Here is a 17,889-nt window from a genome sequence, read left to right as displayed (position 1 = left end):
ATTTAAAATGTTGAGGAGGAACTATAAATGTATATATATATATATAAAGGTTTGAAATTGGAATATAAATGACAATCCTGCAGCCTGAGTTCCAAGTTTCTGGACCACTTGAGCCAGCTAAGCGGACTCTATAGCTACCAGGGTCTTTTCAGCTAAAGTTGTATTTTCAGCTAAATTAGTCAATTAGCTAATTTATAAACTCCAGCACGAAGTTGATAAGATAAAGGGTTTCAATATGCATAAAATTGCGATCACTAAACGAATAGACAATACGAACAAAAGTTGTTGCCTTCTACAGATACTTCATCCAGAAACAAGCACGTCTCATTTAATAAAAGAGCTGTATCTCCAAGGAAGGACTGGCATGTACGAGATATATTGGGCTTAGGGCCCCTACTCCCTACCCCCAACATTGGAGTTTTTGTTGATCGGACGTGTCGAGCGCTGTATCTGCTAAAGTACGTGTCGAACGCTGGGATACCAATTACTTTATAATGAGTAACATTTACTGTTTACATGGTTTCTATTCAGAGCGACTATTGCACAATATCCCTTGCTCGTTTCTAGGTGATGAAGTGTATCAGCTTTTGACTTGAAAGTCGAAACAATGCACTGGTAGTATTAGTTAACAAAGACGAGGGTGTTCAGGTGCCAGGGTTTACGTTATCATATGATATTGAACGGCTGATGGCAGTTGCTGTGCAGCTGTGATGGCTCTCTTAACATGATCATCGGTCTTCTGGGCCCACAATCCCTTGGCCCACAATATAACAAAAGCTATTAGAACAAAACAAAAGACATGGACATTACAGACTGACAATGCTCTTAGCAACCCTCATAAAGGAGGTGTGATTTGTAAAGTTTATATGATGTGTTAATTGTGTTGGTACAGTTCTGTTGATGTGTAGACGAGGGCCCTGTACTTCTCTACCCAGATGTGATCTGACAAGTTCAGCCTCCCCACATCCCAGACAACACCTGATTTTATAAACCATTATTTCACAGTCTGGTCACGTGACTTATCACGTCACGTGATAGAACCAGTGTGGAAATAATAGAGATTAGAGACTGGTGCAGGTGGTTTGTGGACCGATGTGGGTTGTTCGACACTCTGTAGTAGACCCAAAACGTTGTATTATAGCTCATTTTATTTGGTATTATAATTGCATCGTGCATTTACCGAGGGGATTTCGTTTTTATAGGACCACAACTTTCAACCCAGCCAATAGCGCCGGGTGGTTTTATCACGTGATCAGGGCGGCTGGCGAAGCAAGACCGTAATAACCGTTAATCGTCTCCACCTGGCTACCAAGATGTTCTTAACTTGGTACCTTGGATTTTAGGAGAGCTGTACTGTACAGCTCAAGACATTGTTATGACCTATTTTCGTTGTTTTTAGTTTGTGAAATTGAGAGCCCACTTTGAGCAATCACAGCCGGTGGTTTCAGGGTGTTTTTTTGATCCAGAAATTTTGCCAGCGATAATTTTGATTCGGTGGTTCTCGATATCAGTCTTTATTCTTACTCTACTCTTATTTCTGTGAGCTGAAACTTTGCGAATTCAGGTTATTTCTGACTCTAATTTCTCTCGGATTCACTATGTTAAGTAACGACAAAGCATAGTTGATGCCTAAATGATTCCGGCATTAAGAATGACAGAAACGTTTAAAGCTGCAGCGCCTGCAGCTCACAATTCAAGCAAATAACTTACAGGTTCGGTAACCTGTTTCCATTTACTATAAATCATTAAAAACAGTGTGAAGTACTATAAAATCGTTCAGAAGTAGAAAACCGGTGACTATTGAAACGGATTTGAGCATATATACGTTGTTGCCGGAAATAGTTGACCTTATAATTTATATTCAATAGTTATAATTTTTGACATAAATCGATCAACGTAAATTGATTAAACAGTTAAAATTCGCTACATACCGGAATTGAACCAAAATACGGTTTCAAATACAGAATTGAGTGTTCGTGTTGTAACTTAAAAATAACATTGCGTTTTTATACTGATTAGCTTAAATTAACTTAAAGTTACAGCAAAGCAATGTAATTTACGCTAATTCTTGAATTATACTGTATTGATGCCTAAATATATAGCTTCGACTATACATTTTGTCAAATTCTGACGCCAAATCATTTAAGAGAGCAAACTCAAGCATGATCCCTGCGGCAAACGATACAAATCAGAAAGACTACAGAATAATTGAGGCTGATATGACTATCGGTAAGTAGACAGTTTTTGGGTTTTTCCAAATAGTTTCTGATTATTCTGATTTGCGACAAATGATATTGCACTGTTAGGATAAACGACGTTTCAAAGTAACAACTTCTTATTCATGCTGACAAAATTGGTAAATATGTGAGAAAACTGTCTCAAAAATTTATTAATCAAAAATGGCTAAACGACAACAAATTTTTCAAATACTCGACTAAAATTAGAATCAAAATCTATATATATACAACACTACTCGATCTGCTATTCAATAAACTTAAAACATCCACTAAACAGCAAGTACGTGATTGTGATCGTGTGATGGAATGACATGTACAGTGATAACAGATGATTTAAGATGTAAGTGATAACAGATGATAAGGTAAAAGATACAATACATGTGAGATGGTGTATACAGGGTGTTTCGAGACTCGTGTCCAAATTTAAAATTTTAATTTTTAATTTTATGAAGGAGCAAAATTAGATGCAATCAGTTTTAAAATGCTGGTTATACCTTACATTTTAGTTATCTCTCACAAATTCGTTTCAAAACTCATCTTTTCGCAAATTTGTATCCTTTCGAAATTTTCTTCGAAAAAATGTCAAAATCTGGCATATCAGACGAAATGAGAGTAGACATGGTCAAGCTTTTTTATGTCAACGGAAGTAGTTGGACTGCTGCTAGGAGGGCACTTTCAAAGAAATACGGTAATGCAGGCAGGAAAATTCATCTTAGGACTATTCAGCGACAAGTGACGAAATTTGAGAGAGAATTGACTCTCAGAAGGAAACCAACAGGTGGGGGTGCAAAAACGGCAGTTAATGAGAAAAACATCAAAAAAGTCAACCAAATCCTTGACAAAAGCCCTCGACGTTCTGTAAGGAACATCGCTAAGAGAACTAAACTATCTACCACAACCGTTTGGAGGATCTTGAGAAAGGAGTTGGGCAAATACCCATACAAAATTAAGATGTTGCAAGAACAGACGGCAGCCAACAAGCAGCAAAGAGTGGACTTTGCCAAGCAATTTGCTAGCAAAATTGAGTCTGATCAAAACTTTTTGAAGAACCTTATTGTCTCCGATGAAGCTCACTTCCAACTATCAGGGTGGGTTAATACTCAGAATGCCCGAATCTGGTCAGATAAGCAACCCTATGCCACCGTGGAAGGTCCAAAAACCAGAGAAAAGGTGACTGTTTGGATGGGCCTCAGTTACCATGGTGTCTTCGGACCCCACTTTTTCGAGAATGAAGAAGAGAAGGCAGAGACGATAAGGACAGCAAATTACATTGCTATGTTGCGTGGAAAAGTTATCCCAGTACTTAAAAGGAAAAAAATACTTGATTCCTGTATATTCCAACAAGACGGGGCCCCTCCACACTGTTCGCACGAAAGTTTGGCTTGGCTGAAGGAGCATTTTGGGGAAAGACTGATATCGAGGAAAGCTGAGTTCAGCTGGCCTCCCTACAGCCCTGACCTGAATCCGGCCGATTTCTTTTTGTGGGGCTGTCTGAAAGAACGTGTCTATTCAGACCCAGTCCCACAAACAGTAGATGAGCTAAAAAACAATATCAGAAGGGAGGCTAAAAAGTTAAAAATTGACATGGTAAAACGTGCAATAGACAATATGCTTCCGAGGGTTCAAAACCTTCTATGCAGAAAGGGGGCTTGGTTCGAAAAATTGTTAAAATATTAGATTTATTTTTGTTATGTATTTTGAAATGTAATAATTTGTCTACAATTTAAAACAAAAATTAGACCGTTTGTCTCATTTTTTAGATTTTGAGAGCCATTCAAAATTTGGACACGAGTCTTGCAACACCCTGTACTGGTACACAATGTGAGTGAAAATATAGTGAGTGGTTACTGATTGTGAGCGAGATGTGAAAAAACATTAAAACTTACTACTGCTAGAAAACTTAAACTGTATGCAATAAAAAGGGAATGAAATAAAATATCTAAAATTCTTCAGTACTAGCTATGATAAAACGTTTAATAGTATCCAGTTCTTCTCTCTTGTTAATTGTAGTGTTCAGATTAATAATAAACATCGCTTTAAAAATCTTTCTTCTGACAGTATTGGGTTCAATTCTTAAAATATCTACTTCTAAACTGGGATTTAACCCCTCATGACGGTAAGTACATCATCTTGTACATCATCTTGTCATCTGCACTCTGCAGTGCATTAACTTTAATTATTTAAATTGACCGAAAATGAATAATAAAGCATACGAAACAGCTGAATATTAAAAAACAACATATGAATCTAGTGTTTAAGCACGCTGGTTTGTTGTTTACTTTAAACACGGGCGCGTGCCGGCAACAGGGCAACAAGCACAAAGGATAGTTTTTAAAACTATGAGACTTACTGAAGTGTTCTATATCGCTGAAGCTCATAATTATATTCATAAAGTTAAGAGGTTTTGGATTTTGTACCGAATAACAATGGTTATAAGTGGCACGTGCCTGAAGTTAAAACTGTGTGAATAAGGGGCAGCAACCTCACCTTCTTATAGCCACTGCATAAGGGCCGGTTAATAGCCGATTAATAGCCGGTTAACATCCGACTAACATCCGGCTAAGCGGTTAAATTAACTGCCCCATTGTCTACATAACAAGTGGTTTGTTTTCAGGGGTGTTACAGTTTCTATTTGGTCTGACGTCAACGACTCTCAACGTTCTTGTTTTTATTGGCTTCATCAGACTTGGTAAGGAACTCGGCAGGCTCGTTAAATTATCCACGTTGGCATGTTAATGTAGTTATTATTTAAAACACATGTTCGTTTTGCAGATCCTGCTCCTTGACTGGCGTACGGCTATCTGCTAAGTAAATTTACTGACTGTCAATCAGCCCTTCTTCAGATCTTTAGTCCAATTTCTGAATTTAAAAAACTCTCGCTAATTGGCTAATTGCTTTTTTTGCCATGAACATGTTGCCGAATGATGATTAGTTTTAGAGAAAGAACATCTCGAAAAATGCAGTTAACGTTTACGATGCCGCGGACTATGACAAATTTGTACATCCTTGATGGATAAACTATGAAATATATCAAAAATAAGCACAAGAATAACCAAAATCGATAATAAAAGGCCTCTGCATTATATTCTCTTGTCAAAAGCGTACGTGCTGCGCTGCTGCTAGAATGTAGATGCACTCGGACTCCTCCTTTGTCGAATATAACAGGCGTTGAGAGTTTAAGTAGCTTGCTGAATACTAAGGCTTCATCGGCGGTTGTGTGGATTTTGAAAAGTTATAAACAAAGCACTTGTAAAATATGCAAGTTTTTTATTCTTCCTTAGAAATCTTACAACGGATAACGTCTCTTTTTCAGGAGTAAAAGGAAAAGTTGCTAATGTTTTGTACTGTGTATTGTCAGTATCAGATACATTGACTGGCATCTCTTCCATTGTCTACTCAATCCTTCTACTAGATGATGGTAACCTAGAACTGCTTACCGGTAAATCTGAATTAAGAGTCTTATTTATTACAAGTGGAGCAATATCTAAAAGTCCAATTTCTATTTTTTAAACGTTTTTTATACTGACTATTAGCTATCTAACTTAGTAATTTTTGTAACAAAATGAAGGTTGATACAAATTGTTATAATCAAGAATTATTCAAAGAAAATCCACAAGTTGTTAAAAAAATCGCCAGGTGACGAATCGTTTTTCAACGTTTTTAAGCTGAAGGAGGGTTTCCGGATCTGTGTTTGGTTAGGCCCACTCTTCGCATTTTCAATGATGATGACAATATCCCTCATCAACGTTATCACTTGTTGCAGAACTTTCGCTGTTGTTGCCCCCTTCTACTACAAGCTTTATCTCAGGTGGGAACGGTTTTTATTTTTTGAAAGTTTTTGACAAGTTTTCACTTTCTGTAACGGCATATCGTCCTCGTGTGATCATGTTCGTGAATATTGGTCGGCAAATCCCAGATTTAGCAAATATCCACCTGGTGCTTTGTGAATGATAACTATTCAAACAAAGGGAAACAAATGAAACACTACTGCTTTGTTATGTAATTTACACATAAACATACACTCTTAGATCACAGCCCCATAGAAGAAACTCACAAATTCCGGAACCGCAAATGAACAATTATGTATGAAGAATAATACAATGTAATGATACAATGTAATACAGACATTATCATGTGGTAACAAATGAACAATCATAACCTCATCACTATTTTCTTACGTCAGTACGAACACCATAATGAATTGTATATCCAACCACAAGTTACTGGTCCTGGTTTATTTGTAATTTGTATAACTATAACTAATTAAGCAATATTTATGAGATTTACAAGTACTTAGCGTTTTATCAGCCTATCAAAAGCCTTCATAATAGCATCTTGCCCTCAGATCCATAATCAATAGAGCTAATCTTAAGCTTATACTTATAGCTACGGCTTGTCCAATTTCATTATACTGTCCTGCCACATAATTAACATAAATCACAGTGTTGTAAGAATTGTCTTGATCCATAATTTAAAACAAAATCTCCAAGTTTGAGTGCCATCGGGTATGTGGCGATGACGATGCTAAGGAGCTAGATCGAGTGATACCATTGTCAGAATATAGTGGTATCATAATAATCATGGTTGGGATTTAGCCTGTATTTGATGAATGCATAAAACTTAGAAGTGAAGTGTGATCAGATTTAACAGATATATTCGTAGGCGATGTTAATAAAAGAAACAATGAGTGAAGCACGGGGAGTAAAATAAGATTGCTTTAATCAAACAAAGTTTTGTGACCAAACATGCAGTTACCTTGATTCAAACCGGTAATCAGGATACACGTATACAAACCTGTATCGGAAGGAGCAACAACAACCACAAGAATGAGGTGTATCGTACTATGAGTCGTATCGGTATAGTATCTGTATAGTACTAGTAGTACGATACCAGACATATGAACTGCAAGTGCTAGTTACAACACGGCTAATGGCTATGTCGACCATTATTAGAAACGGCTATAAACTATAAACGATCATCTCGTCGGAACAATTCCGACACTTCCAAACTGGTAGTCGGCCGGAAGTTGACAAATGACATATCTGTAAGAGTGACATATTTGTAAGAGATCAGGACTAGTCATCAAGTCATGTGTTGACAATTAGTTGTAGTCTGTACAAATTGAGATATATATTCATTACCTACGATTGTCGGTCTTAAATATGTTTGTTTCAAGTCAAGATTTACTGTCAAATTAACACGACGTACTGCACTTGCGAGGCAAATGGTCGGCACGTTCACTTTTATTCATGCGGAAAGTTGTAAATGCGCACGTGCTCATTTACAACTTGTAAGGAGTACAAAATCTCCATCTTACTAAAACTGCCGAGATTTACTGAACTCCAACTACAAATATTGGTGATTTTAGTATTCTTGAAAAAATTAACGAAGTTTAAAAAAAGTATTTTTCTCCACTACACGTTTTTTTTTCTCCACTACACACCTTTTTCTCCACTACACGTTTCATGCAATTTGATAGCTTTTGGCTATCAAATTTCAAGTCTTGAAAACAAAATGGAAGTGAAAAATGTCGAAGTTTTTCTAAAAACTACTTTTCTCCGTGATTTAAGCTAGGTATTCCAATCATTTTGAGCAAATAAACATTTTTTAAATTTTTGCTTATAAGCTATTGATAATTATCCAACTAATTGATTAACTGACGTAAAAATTGTCTGCATAAAGTTTTTCTTCCTGATAATATGAAACACCCTCGATTAATCTGCAACCTTTTACGATGTTCACAACTAAAGATATTTGACAAACAAGAAAGGTGATAAAAAGTGGTAACGTGGCAAAAAGTGGCCTTAAGACACGTGGAAAAGTTTGGAAAAGTTGGTCAGCCAAGGTAACCTAATGGGACTCAATACGTCCAAAATTTTTTGTAAGCTTTGTGTGTCGGCAGATCGATTTTTTCAGACGGATCTGTCTGTACTAATGAATAACATTAACAAAGTGCAGAGTTAGAGCAGTTTGAATGCAAAACATCAATACCGGCATTAGTCATCCGCGGATACGTATCATGATCTACATATCGCATGTGGTATTGCACTCACGCGATAATAAACGTGAAATGAGTTGGTAGTCAAGTTTACTACAAAATAAGAAGAGCGCAATTTATTTTATTCGGTCTAAATTTTATTTTATTGTAGTCTGTCAGGCTGTTAAGAGTGATCAAATCAAACAGATATGACTATATAATACTGGCTTTGAACAATATATTTTTTATGACATCATAGATTTAAGTTATGTTCAAATTTCAAAAGGTTCGGCGATATAAGTACAAGGTCATAAATGAGGAAATTAATGCCCAAAACAGCAACCTCCTGTTTGCCTCGAATGATTTGTCTCAATAACTTTAATAACTTAACTTTTGTAGTATAACAAATCTTAGGCCGCGGCCGATATGTAATAGCAACATTACTAATTTAACGTTTAAAATTCGCATCACCCTTATCCAGTCTGATCGTTACAAAATTAGTCTGATAAGGCCAAAATTTAGGTTTCTCCTTATCGCCTAGTGGCTAAGCCTATAGAAGAATAATACTTGTCGATTATTTCTGCCTCTCTATATTAAATCGAAAAATTATGCGAAAACGGAATACCCAACAAAGAAATAACACCATCATAAACGAAGTAAACGGTCGATATAACGAAGAGGTGGGCCGGGAAAAGAAAGCAACAAAAGAAAACGCTCCCTTCTCTCGTCTCTTTATGTGGCAATTTGCTAAACAATCCACGTTGCAAGATGTGGGGAGCTGGTGAAAGATAAAACAGCTGCCATTGCCAAACATGAGCTGCACGTTTACAGCTATGTCTAGTATTACAGAGAGTATAGAGTCTCATTGTGTCATGTAATGTAGACAGAAATTGTGTTTAGTCTTAGAAGTGAGCAAACTATTTCCCTATTCATGACCCCTGTCCCTAGTTCATACTTTTAGGTTCGTAATCCCTCTTTATGTTTATAATCTCGATTCTTTATCACGGATCTTTAGGTAGCTATACTATACACAGTGAACACATTCGACACATTGAGCATAAAGGGAGAGATGCTATAGCAATGGGAGAGATTCTATAAGCAAAGCATAGCATTAACAGGTACAAGCAGAGAGGCAGAGGAACAAGCAGCAGTACTAATAGTAATAGGCGTGAACATCAAACATACATACAATCGCAGTAATCGTTATTATGGGTCTGGTACGATGGTGGTTACTCCAGGTTACTGTTGTTATGTTGAACTGTCCATTAGACAGATTACCATAACACATGTTTCATTACCTTAACACATGTACCATTACCGTAACACACACATCCTATATATAGGATCACATCCGGGTGTTATAACTTATATAAAGGGAGAGCAAAAGGAATATTTGTTTGTCAAATTATTGATTCAAAAACGCCGAATATCTAAAAACTCGTGATATATGTCGACATTATCTCAATAGTTTTAAATATGAGAGATGCTATAGCAATGGGAGAGATTCTATAAGCAAAGCATAGCATTAACAGGTACAAGCAGAGAGGCAGAGGAACAAGCAGCAGTACTAATAGTAATAGGCGTGAACATCAAACATACATACAATCGCGGTAATCGTTATTATGGGTCTGGTACGATGGTGGTTACTCCAGGTTACTGTTGTTATGTTGAACTGTCCATTAGACAGATTACCATAACACATGTTTCATTACCTTAACACATGTACCATTACCGTAACACACACATCCTATATATAGGATCACATCCTGGTCTTACATAGAGGGAGAGCAAAAGGAATATTTGTTTGTCAAATTATTGATTCAAAAACGCCGAATATCTAAAAACTCGTAATATATGTCAACATTATCTCAATAGTTTTAAATATGAGAGATGGATTTTTGGTTGTTATATATAACAACTAAAAATGTTTCATATGCAAAGGCACGTTCACCACAATCTGAACAGAGGCAAGGTGGCGAGTAATTAAACAGATAAAGAAAACAGAGTTTCAAGGGCTAAGTATTACATATCACTATTTGAGCTGTGGTTATGTAACACGGACGGCAGGGCGTACCTAATGTTATATTTATAAGTGAAACAAGTTTAGTTTAGTGACATTGACAGAGAAGAATTATCAAATGGAAATAAGAAATACAAAAAGTTACAACATAGAAAAGAATTTCTGAGCAAAACTTTTAACAATTGACTCGATTATAGACTCACTCGAAGAAGTCTATAGATTATCGCTCGGATTAATTAGATTATAACTAAGACAAATTAAGCTGTTACTGTTAGCTCGAAAACTTAACAATTGAGATTAGTCAAAGGCGCTCTTCAGATTTACACTCAGAACTGCCACGCTACAATACGCGACGGTGCAACGCATCAGTGTCGCACCACGCGACACGCGTCACGCGTCACGCGACCCGGCCAATGGGCTTCCCGATAGCAGCCACCCTGTACTCGCGATCACTCGCGGGGACCAATCAGAGGGGCTGGCTGGTCAGGTGCGCAAAGAGCTGACATCCAACAGACTACAATAAGTAATTTTCAAATAATGAGCCTTAAAGTTTTGACAATTAACAGTAAATGCAAGTTTCCGTAAAGTTGAACATTAACTGCAATAAAAGCATTGGTTCTATATAATTGGTTCTATATATATACCCGAAACTACAAATAATAATAATAATGCATATAATAAATAAACCATGTTCCATTAAAGCCTAAACTCTCTCCAAAATACCCTAAATAATAATACATTACACAACATGCACTACTTTACCGTTATAATTTACTTAACAAGAATCACGTCCCTTAATAATAATAATAGAACCGGTGCGTAAAAAGGACACAATTTGTACAAAAATTTAATTCGTCATCTCATAGATCTAATATCTAGAATCTCATGACATACATAACATCGAGATTTGCGATCACATTATCTTAAAATAACTTTAGATTTGTTTGGAGAGGCGAATCATACACAGTTTAGGCTCTTGAAATCTTCGATATAAAAATCATCTTGAGAGAACCTCCTCAAATTATTTGTTATATAGTAGTGTTGAAAGTATTAAAACGTAAAGCTGAGGTTAGTAGATTTGAGACGAAGACCGAAGTAGCAAGTATAAGATATATATATATATATATATATATAAACAAAAGCTCTAAGAAACAGATAGTAAACAAAGTAAACATTTCTGTCCCCTAATCTTTCTCAAACAAAAGTCATGCAATCTGCATACTTCTCCATTTAACTCTATTCTGAGCAATTAACGTTAATCAGTTCAAATCACATAAATTATTTAACGATAATTTTCGGACACTAAGGTCGTGTAGAATCAGTGAGAAAAGGTTTGACTGCGATCTTCCACGCCGCCCTTGAAGCTGTAAGGTGTTGACAGCAAAAACAAGCGACGAATAGGCTGGGCCATCTGTAGGCCCACGCAGTACATGTCCGAGCATCCTCCACCGACTACGAGCCACTTTAGCTGACAATGGTTCGCTATTGCAGCGTTTATACAAGTTCTTGTTGGAGATGATGTGAGGGTATTTGTAATTCAAAATTGATCGCAGATGACGTCTGTGAGCAATATCTAGTTTTTCCAATACTGATTTAGGGGCAGCCCAGCAAGATGAATTGTACATTAAGACGGATACTACCAGAGCCTCATACAACAGAAGCCTCTTGCTCAGAGGGATCTTATGGTTCCAAGCTTTCTTGTATTTGTTAAACGCGGCATATCCCAGACATATCCTTCTAGAGATGTCCTCCTTGCTACAAAGCATGGAGCCAAGCGTGATACTCTTTCTCCAGAGCTCGTTCCCTGCAATTGGCTTACCCTGATCGTCTTTAGCTCCCTTTTCAGCTAAGTACACATGAGTGAAATCAGTTTTGTCTTCGTTAACGAAGAGATTCCAATCTTTAAGGACTTCTGTTGCAATAGGCAACAGCTCCCTCAAATTGTCTTCATCTTCATCATTGAAGTCGATATCATCAGCATACTCACTGTCAAGTGGAAGACCAATATCGGTGATAGGTGGGTTAGGCCTATTCGTTGCAGTTTCAAGCCTGTTACGGAGGTCACGCAAGGAACCCGCTAAGACAAGTGTGAACAAGCATCCAGACAGACAGTCACCTTGGAATGCACCGAGAAAACTCTGGAATTCAGCAGACAGTGTACCGTTGATGTTGACTTTGAGCTTGGTGTTGGAAAGCAAAAGTCTTACCAAACGGACTTCGTCATCATCACAGCCACACTCAACAAGAAGATCGAGGATGGTAGATCGTCGTATAGTGTCAAAGGCACTAGACATGTCGATCCCCATACGATGGTATTCCCACCTCTTCCTCTGGACAACTGATAACATCACACGCTGGCACCATACAATGTCAGCACATGATCTACCCTGCTTGTAAGCACATTGCCATGGACCAGTGAAGGCATTGACTTTATTCTCAATTCTCTTCAAGGTTGCCATTGAAAGAATCTTTCTAACAGCATTTGAGAGAGTGAGGGGTCGTAGATTCTTCACTGGACCAATGGGCTTATTTGGCTTCTGTAAGGGGGTAATGTTTGCCTGTCCAATGGGGTCAAGGTAGGAATTGGTCTCGAAGCTTCTATTGATAATGTCTGCAAAACGTCTGTGTACTGATCCAGTAGAATACTTGAGAAGCTCATTAGGAATCCCATCTGGGCCGTTAGCTCGACCATTTTTGAGACTTCTAGCAGCTGATCCGATTTCTTCACTAGTGAATGGCTTAACTAGTGGGCGAGGAGGTCCTACAAAAGGTTCTAAAGGTGCTTCATCACGAGTAAGTTGTTGCTCAAGGTACTTAGCAACTACGGCAGCTTTACCAGTGTCTGTTGCAATATTGCACCCTTGCTCATCATGAACACCAATACTAGAAGGGGCTTTACTTTTAGGTAAGTTCAGGGTTCGAACAGCTTCAAACATTTTCTTACTATCTGTTGTTGAACTGATGGTATTACAGATAGCATCAGCAGCAGCTGATCGTATGTTAGAAAGTCTCTGCTTGATCTGATTGGTGAGGCAGTTAATAGATGATCTAAGTGAGGTTCTGTCTAAAGACTGGTTATCATTAAGCTGCTGTCTCAACAAGTAACGCTGGCTAGATAAGTTTTTCACCTCATCATCGTCGCTGCGATTACGTTTCCTGTGTCTGATGACACCAATTGACGATTTTGCAGCATCCTTTATGGACTCAAGTAAGCCATCCATATAAGATACAGAATTTAATTATGATGATGTGCTCAGTGTAACGGCGTGAGAACAATAACCGGCAAGTTATTTTGTGGAAACTTTCCCAATAACCCAGCCGCGGTGATATTTCACCATTTGGTTAGCACCACTTTCAACTATTGTGCTGCAATTACACACACTAATAGTGTACGTGATCCAAACAACAAAAGTGTTACCTTTCAGCTTCAAATTATAAGGTCCATGGTCCGGGAATAAAGGAAAACAATTTAACGAATAACAACTAACGGGACATTGTACCTAACTAAGTAACTAGTGTATCTACGAGTACATCACTGATCATTGATCACATCACTGATCAGACGATCAGTGCAATCAGTGATCAGAGTCCATAACACATATACATTAACGTTCCGCCATTTCATTATTTATTTATGGGACTAATTTGCGAACTGGATAAGTTCTGTACTTCACATTGTAGGATATTCCACGAAAATTCTTCGAAACAAAAAATACACTTCGCGGTATGAACAATGTACAATGCCATAATGTACATTGTACACCATGTATCAAGGGCCTCGGTGATACAGGGAGCCTGGCTTATAGCTGCAAACAAATAGAAACAAGGAAGCAGCAGAGTGGTATTAGATTAGATGAATATTTACATAGGATAAGGCCGGAATGTTTCTTTCGTGACCTCACCAATGTATGATCAGTGTTTTTGTTGATACACTAATTATACCGGATATTTTACTAGGTAAAGAATTCCTGGTAGAGAATTAGTGTAATTGTTACTGGGCATGATATTGTAGATATCCTTTCTTTGAATATAAGAACCAACTCAATCATATGAAAATTTAGGATCAACGCGATCAAAACTTAGGGCTCCGCATTTTAAAGTGATCGTAAAAGACAGTAGAAAAGTTGAAGCAGATAAAAGATATGCGTCGGCCGGGAATCGAACCCGGGCCTCCCGCGTGGCAGGCGAGAATTGTACCACTCAACCACCGACGCATGTTATTAATGGAAAAAATAGTATCTTTAATCATCTCAAAGGTACAGAGTATTCATCGTGGAGCAGACAAATATTTGTATTGCATTGTACTTATAATTTGTTCGCTCAATTTTCTGAATGTGAGATCAGAAAATGCTGCGCACACGTTGAACACAACAATCGAAATTCTGTTCGACCTAAATTTGTGTGATAAAGAGATCGTAGCATTGGCATTTGGCAAGATATCAACGTTTAACCATTTTGTCGGTCAACTGCATATAAATATTCAAAATTACAAAATAAATTGGAATTTCGCATGCGAAATTCCAATTTATTTCATATCCATGTATGAAGAGTGCAAAATGTTGATGTAAACGGACAGACTTTATTTGAACGGACATTAAAATGAACGCTAGGGCCTCGATCCAGCGTACAATTCATTGTTAATATCCGTTTAGATAAAGTCCGGTAAGAAAATTAAGGTAAGGTAGGTGCTAATTAGTAATTACTATACATATTATATCATTCGTCATTGTCACATACATCGATGTAATTTGATACGCCATTATTTTTCTTGGCTTCTTATATTTATATTATAATATCTAGTTTATGATTTTATAATGTATTCTTGTAGTATTCGTGTTGCTTGAAGCAAATTATCATGCTATGATTTATGTCACATCATATTTGATACACGAAAACGGCCACTCTTGGACATGAGGAGGATTCAGATCTCCTCGAACTACGTTAAATTAATTCTGTATTATTATTGATGAAAGATACAGATTTGTAGTGGGGGGGGGGGGGGGGGGGGGGGGGGGGCTTTTTTGATGGAACCTATGCTGACTTTTCGAAATTTCTGAAAATAACCACCCACCCACCTCCTTCACGAATGGAATAACAAAAAAGTACCACGGTACTTTTCGAAATTTTCCCGAATGACCCCCACCCCCTCCTTTTTTTTTCAAAAAATTCCTGTTCATCAGTTTTCCTAAACTGAAGATGTTCTGACACCTCGATGTGACTTGTGAGCAGGGTTGCCGGCATTTTTGAAAGTCATTTTAAAGGTTTTTTCACGTCTTTTAAGGCCCCTTTTGACCCATTTTTAAGGTCCAAAACAGTTAAATTCAAGGTTTTTTAAGGTCCACAGTGCGAAAGTTTGGACAAACGTAATGCAATAAAGTGCAAATTTAAGGTTTTTTAAGGTTTTCCGCTACAGAAATTGCAGAAAAACCCAATTAGATCTACAACAAGCTAGGTATAATTTCAGAAAAACCCAATTAGATCTACACCGAGCTAGGTACAATTTCAGAAAACCCCAATTAGATCTACAACAAGTTAGGTATAATTTCAGAAAAACCCAATTAGACCTACAACAAGATAGGTATAATTTCAGAAAAACCCAATTAGATCTACAACAAGCTAGGTATAATTTCAGAAAACCCCAATTCTAACATTTTGGTAATGAAAAAGTACAATATACTTTTATAATCATGTTTTGGGGTACCCCTTCTTTTTTTTGGGACAAAAACAGTACCATGATACTTTTCGAAAATTTCAAAAAAACACCTACCCACCCCTCGGGTACTTTTAGGGTTATGTTCCATCAAAAAAGTACCTGCACCCCCCCCCCCCCCCCCCCCCCCCCCCCCCCCCCCCCGTTGTACTTGTAAATAGTTTAAAAACAAATATATTATTCATATTTATATGAATATAAATTAATTACAACACTACTCATCTATTGCATTTATTGAGGACGTTCCAGAGGGAATTGATTTGATGTAGTCCGAAGAGTCCTAATCCACCTCGCGTCTTAAAACGGCGTTTCTCAATTCTCTTGTCTCATAAATTGAAAAAAAATTTCAGGATTTCATATCTGAATCATTTAATAAATTTTCCAGTTTTCCCCAAAAATCCCCATCCTTTTAATACTAATATTAAAATAATCTAACAGTAATATTCTAATAGAATACTATTTCAGAACCTCAGTTGTATTAGTTGTGGTGTTCCTACTCGCTACTCACGCCCTCTTTATCGGTGTTATACCCCTTATTAACGACGTTCACGTTTACTTCCTAGACGCACACTCTGGTATCTGTGCTATCATCCCCCTCCCTGGCCTGGACAATGTAGGTTTACTTCAGGTTGTTAAGGTTACCTAAATTTAAATTAGACAAAGACAAAACTAGTTTTATCGATTATGCCAGTACTTTATACTAGTAGTATAGGTACTAGGTAGTTAGTGAAACGGAGTAGAGCCAGAGGCTATCACTGAAAGATGGGTAATAGAGCCATAGTCATAAACATAATATAAAGGTAGAGAATAGCTTTGGATTTGTTAATCCGACATGTTCGATGGGACGTTTAGTTAGGTACAAGCTTACAAGGCTTTAAAGTTTGTAATCGCTTTATAGTTTGCCGAGGATATAAACTTAACTGTGCACAACAAAATTAAAGGATAAAGTTTCAAATGTTCGGACAAGCAAGGGGTCATAGGTGCGGATTGTGGTGGGAAGGCGAGGCATATTCCTTTGAGTTTGACACGTGACAGAAATTAACCAATCACCTATCACTATTGACCAATTAAATCTCAGAATCATTGTCACGTGTCAACAAAATATGCCACGCCTTCCCACCAGAATCCAAATCTATACAATGCAGAGGAATCGACACAACGTTGAGGGGAAGTGGTAGGAAAATAACTAGAAATGAGCGAGACTCGATATCTAAACGTTTAACTTTATCTGCTGAGTGCTGCGTCTATAAGTATTGTTCAATTTATAAAATTAATGCTAATAACTTGCTGAACAGCCAGTCAGGGATAAAAAGTGATTTTAATTCAGAATTCACAAAATTATGATTTAATGAAAGAACATCTAAATTTTATGGATTAATTTGGCATCAATACAATCCAAGACAAAGGTATGCACCATGCAAGGCTCCGACCAAATATCATATTCCTGGTTCCTGCTGATTAGATTTAGTAAACAGCACGAAGAACTATCTTATATTCTATAGCTGATGACGATTTATTTAGATGTTAAAGCACCTACAGATATTCCTGGTGACAATGCCTATTACTCTGCACTGCGTGATGGTGGTTATTGGAACCTTCATCCTGCTCTACTTCCTTGACAAACGACGCAAGAAAGTGTGAGTGTTTTTGCAATCAAGTCGTAATAAAAAAGATTTAAAAATTTGGTATTCCAACATCTTCAACTTTTTATGATCAAGAAATTTAAAATATTCATATGTTTAATCTCCAATAACATAATTACTAATCAAAGTTGATTTTGTAGGATTGAGTAAAATATTTCAGGGCGAAAATATCTAAAAAGCAGACAGTCACGATAAATTGCATTGATAACAAAAATATAAACAAAACAGCAGCTTTATTTGTTGATGACAAAAGAAAGAAGGCCAAGAACGATCAGCACCTTCTCTGATCCAAAAATGTTGGC

At 37.2% G+C, this 17,889-nt stretch overlaps 1 protein-coding gene and 1 non-coding gene across 2 annotated transcripts; both read right to left on the bottom strand.

The window, feature by feature from the left end:
* Positions 1 to 11,552: 11,552 nt before the first annotated feature.
* LOC134821358 (uncharacterized) lies at positions 11,553 to 13,455 on the bottom strand. The gene is made up of 2 exons (XM_063832101.1): positions 11,875 to 13,455; positions 11,553 to 11,702 (listed from the first exon to the last, which is right to left on the bottom strand). The coding sequence occupies exons 1-2, from the start codon at positions 13,453 to 13,455 to the stop codon at positions 11,553 to 11,555; spliced, it is 1,731 nt and encodes a 576-aa protein (XP_063688171.1).
* A 922-nt stretch (positions 13,456 to 14,377) lies between these two features.
* Positions 14,378 to 14,448, bottom strand: Trnag-gcc (transfer RNA glycine (anticodon GCC)). The gene has a single exon. It is a non-coding gene; the product is annotated as a tRNA-Gly (tRNA).
* Positions 14,449 to 17,889: the final 3,441 nt, after the last annotated feature.

This window comes from Bolinopsis microptera, chromosome 9, assembly GCF_026151205.1.
Source record: "Bolinopsis microptera isolate Bmic1 chromosome 9, MBARI_Bmic_1.0, whole genome shotgun sequence".
Taxonomy (NCBI): Eukaryota; Metazoa; Ctenophora; class Tentaculata; order Lobata; family Bolinopsidae; genus Bolinopsis; species Bolinopsis microptera.
This window is presented reverse-complemented; position numbering and strand designations above follow the sequence as displayed.

Coding starts and splice junctions, on each gene's coding strand:
- LOC134821358 (XM_063832101.1), bottom strand. CDS start 13,455: ATGGATGGCTTACTTGAGTCCATAAAGGATGCTGCAAAATCGTCAATT. Junction 11,703..11,874: donor TTCTGTTGTATGAGGCTCTG/GTAGTATCCGTC, acceptor AACCATTGTCAG/CTAAAGTGGCTCGTAGTCGG.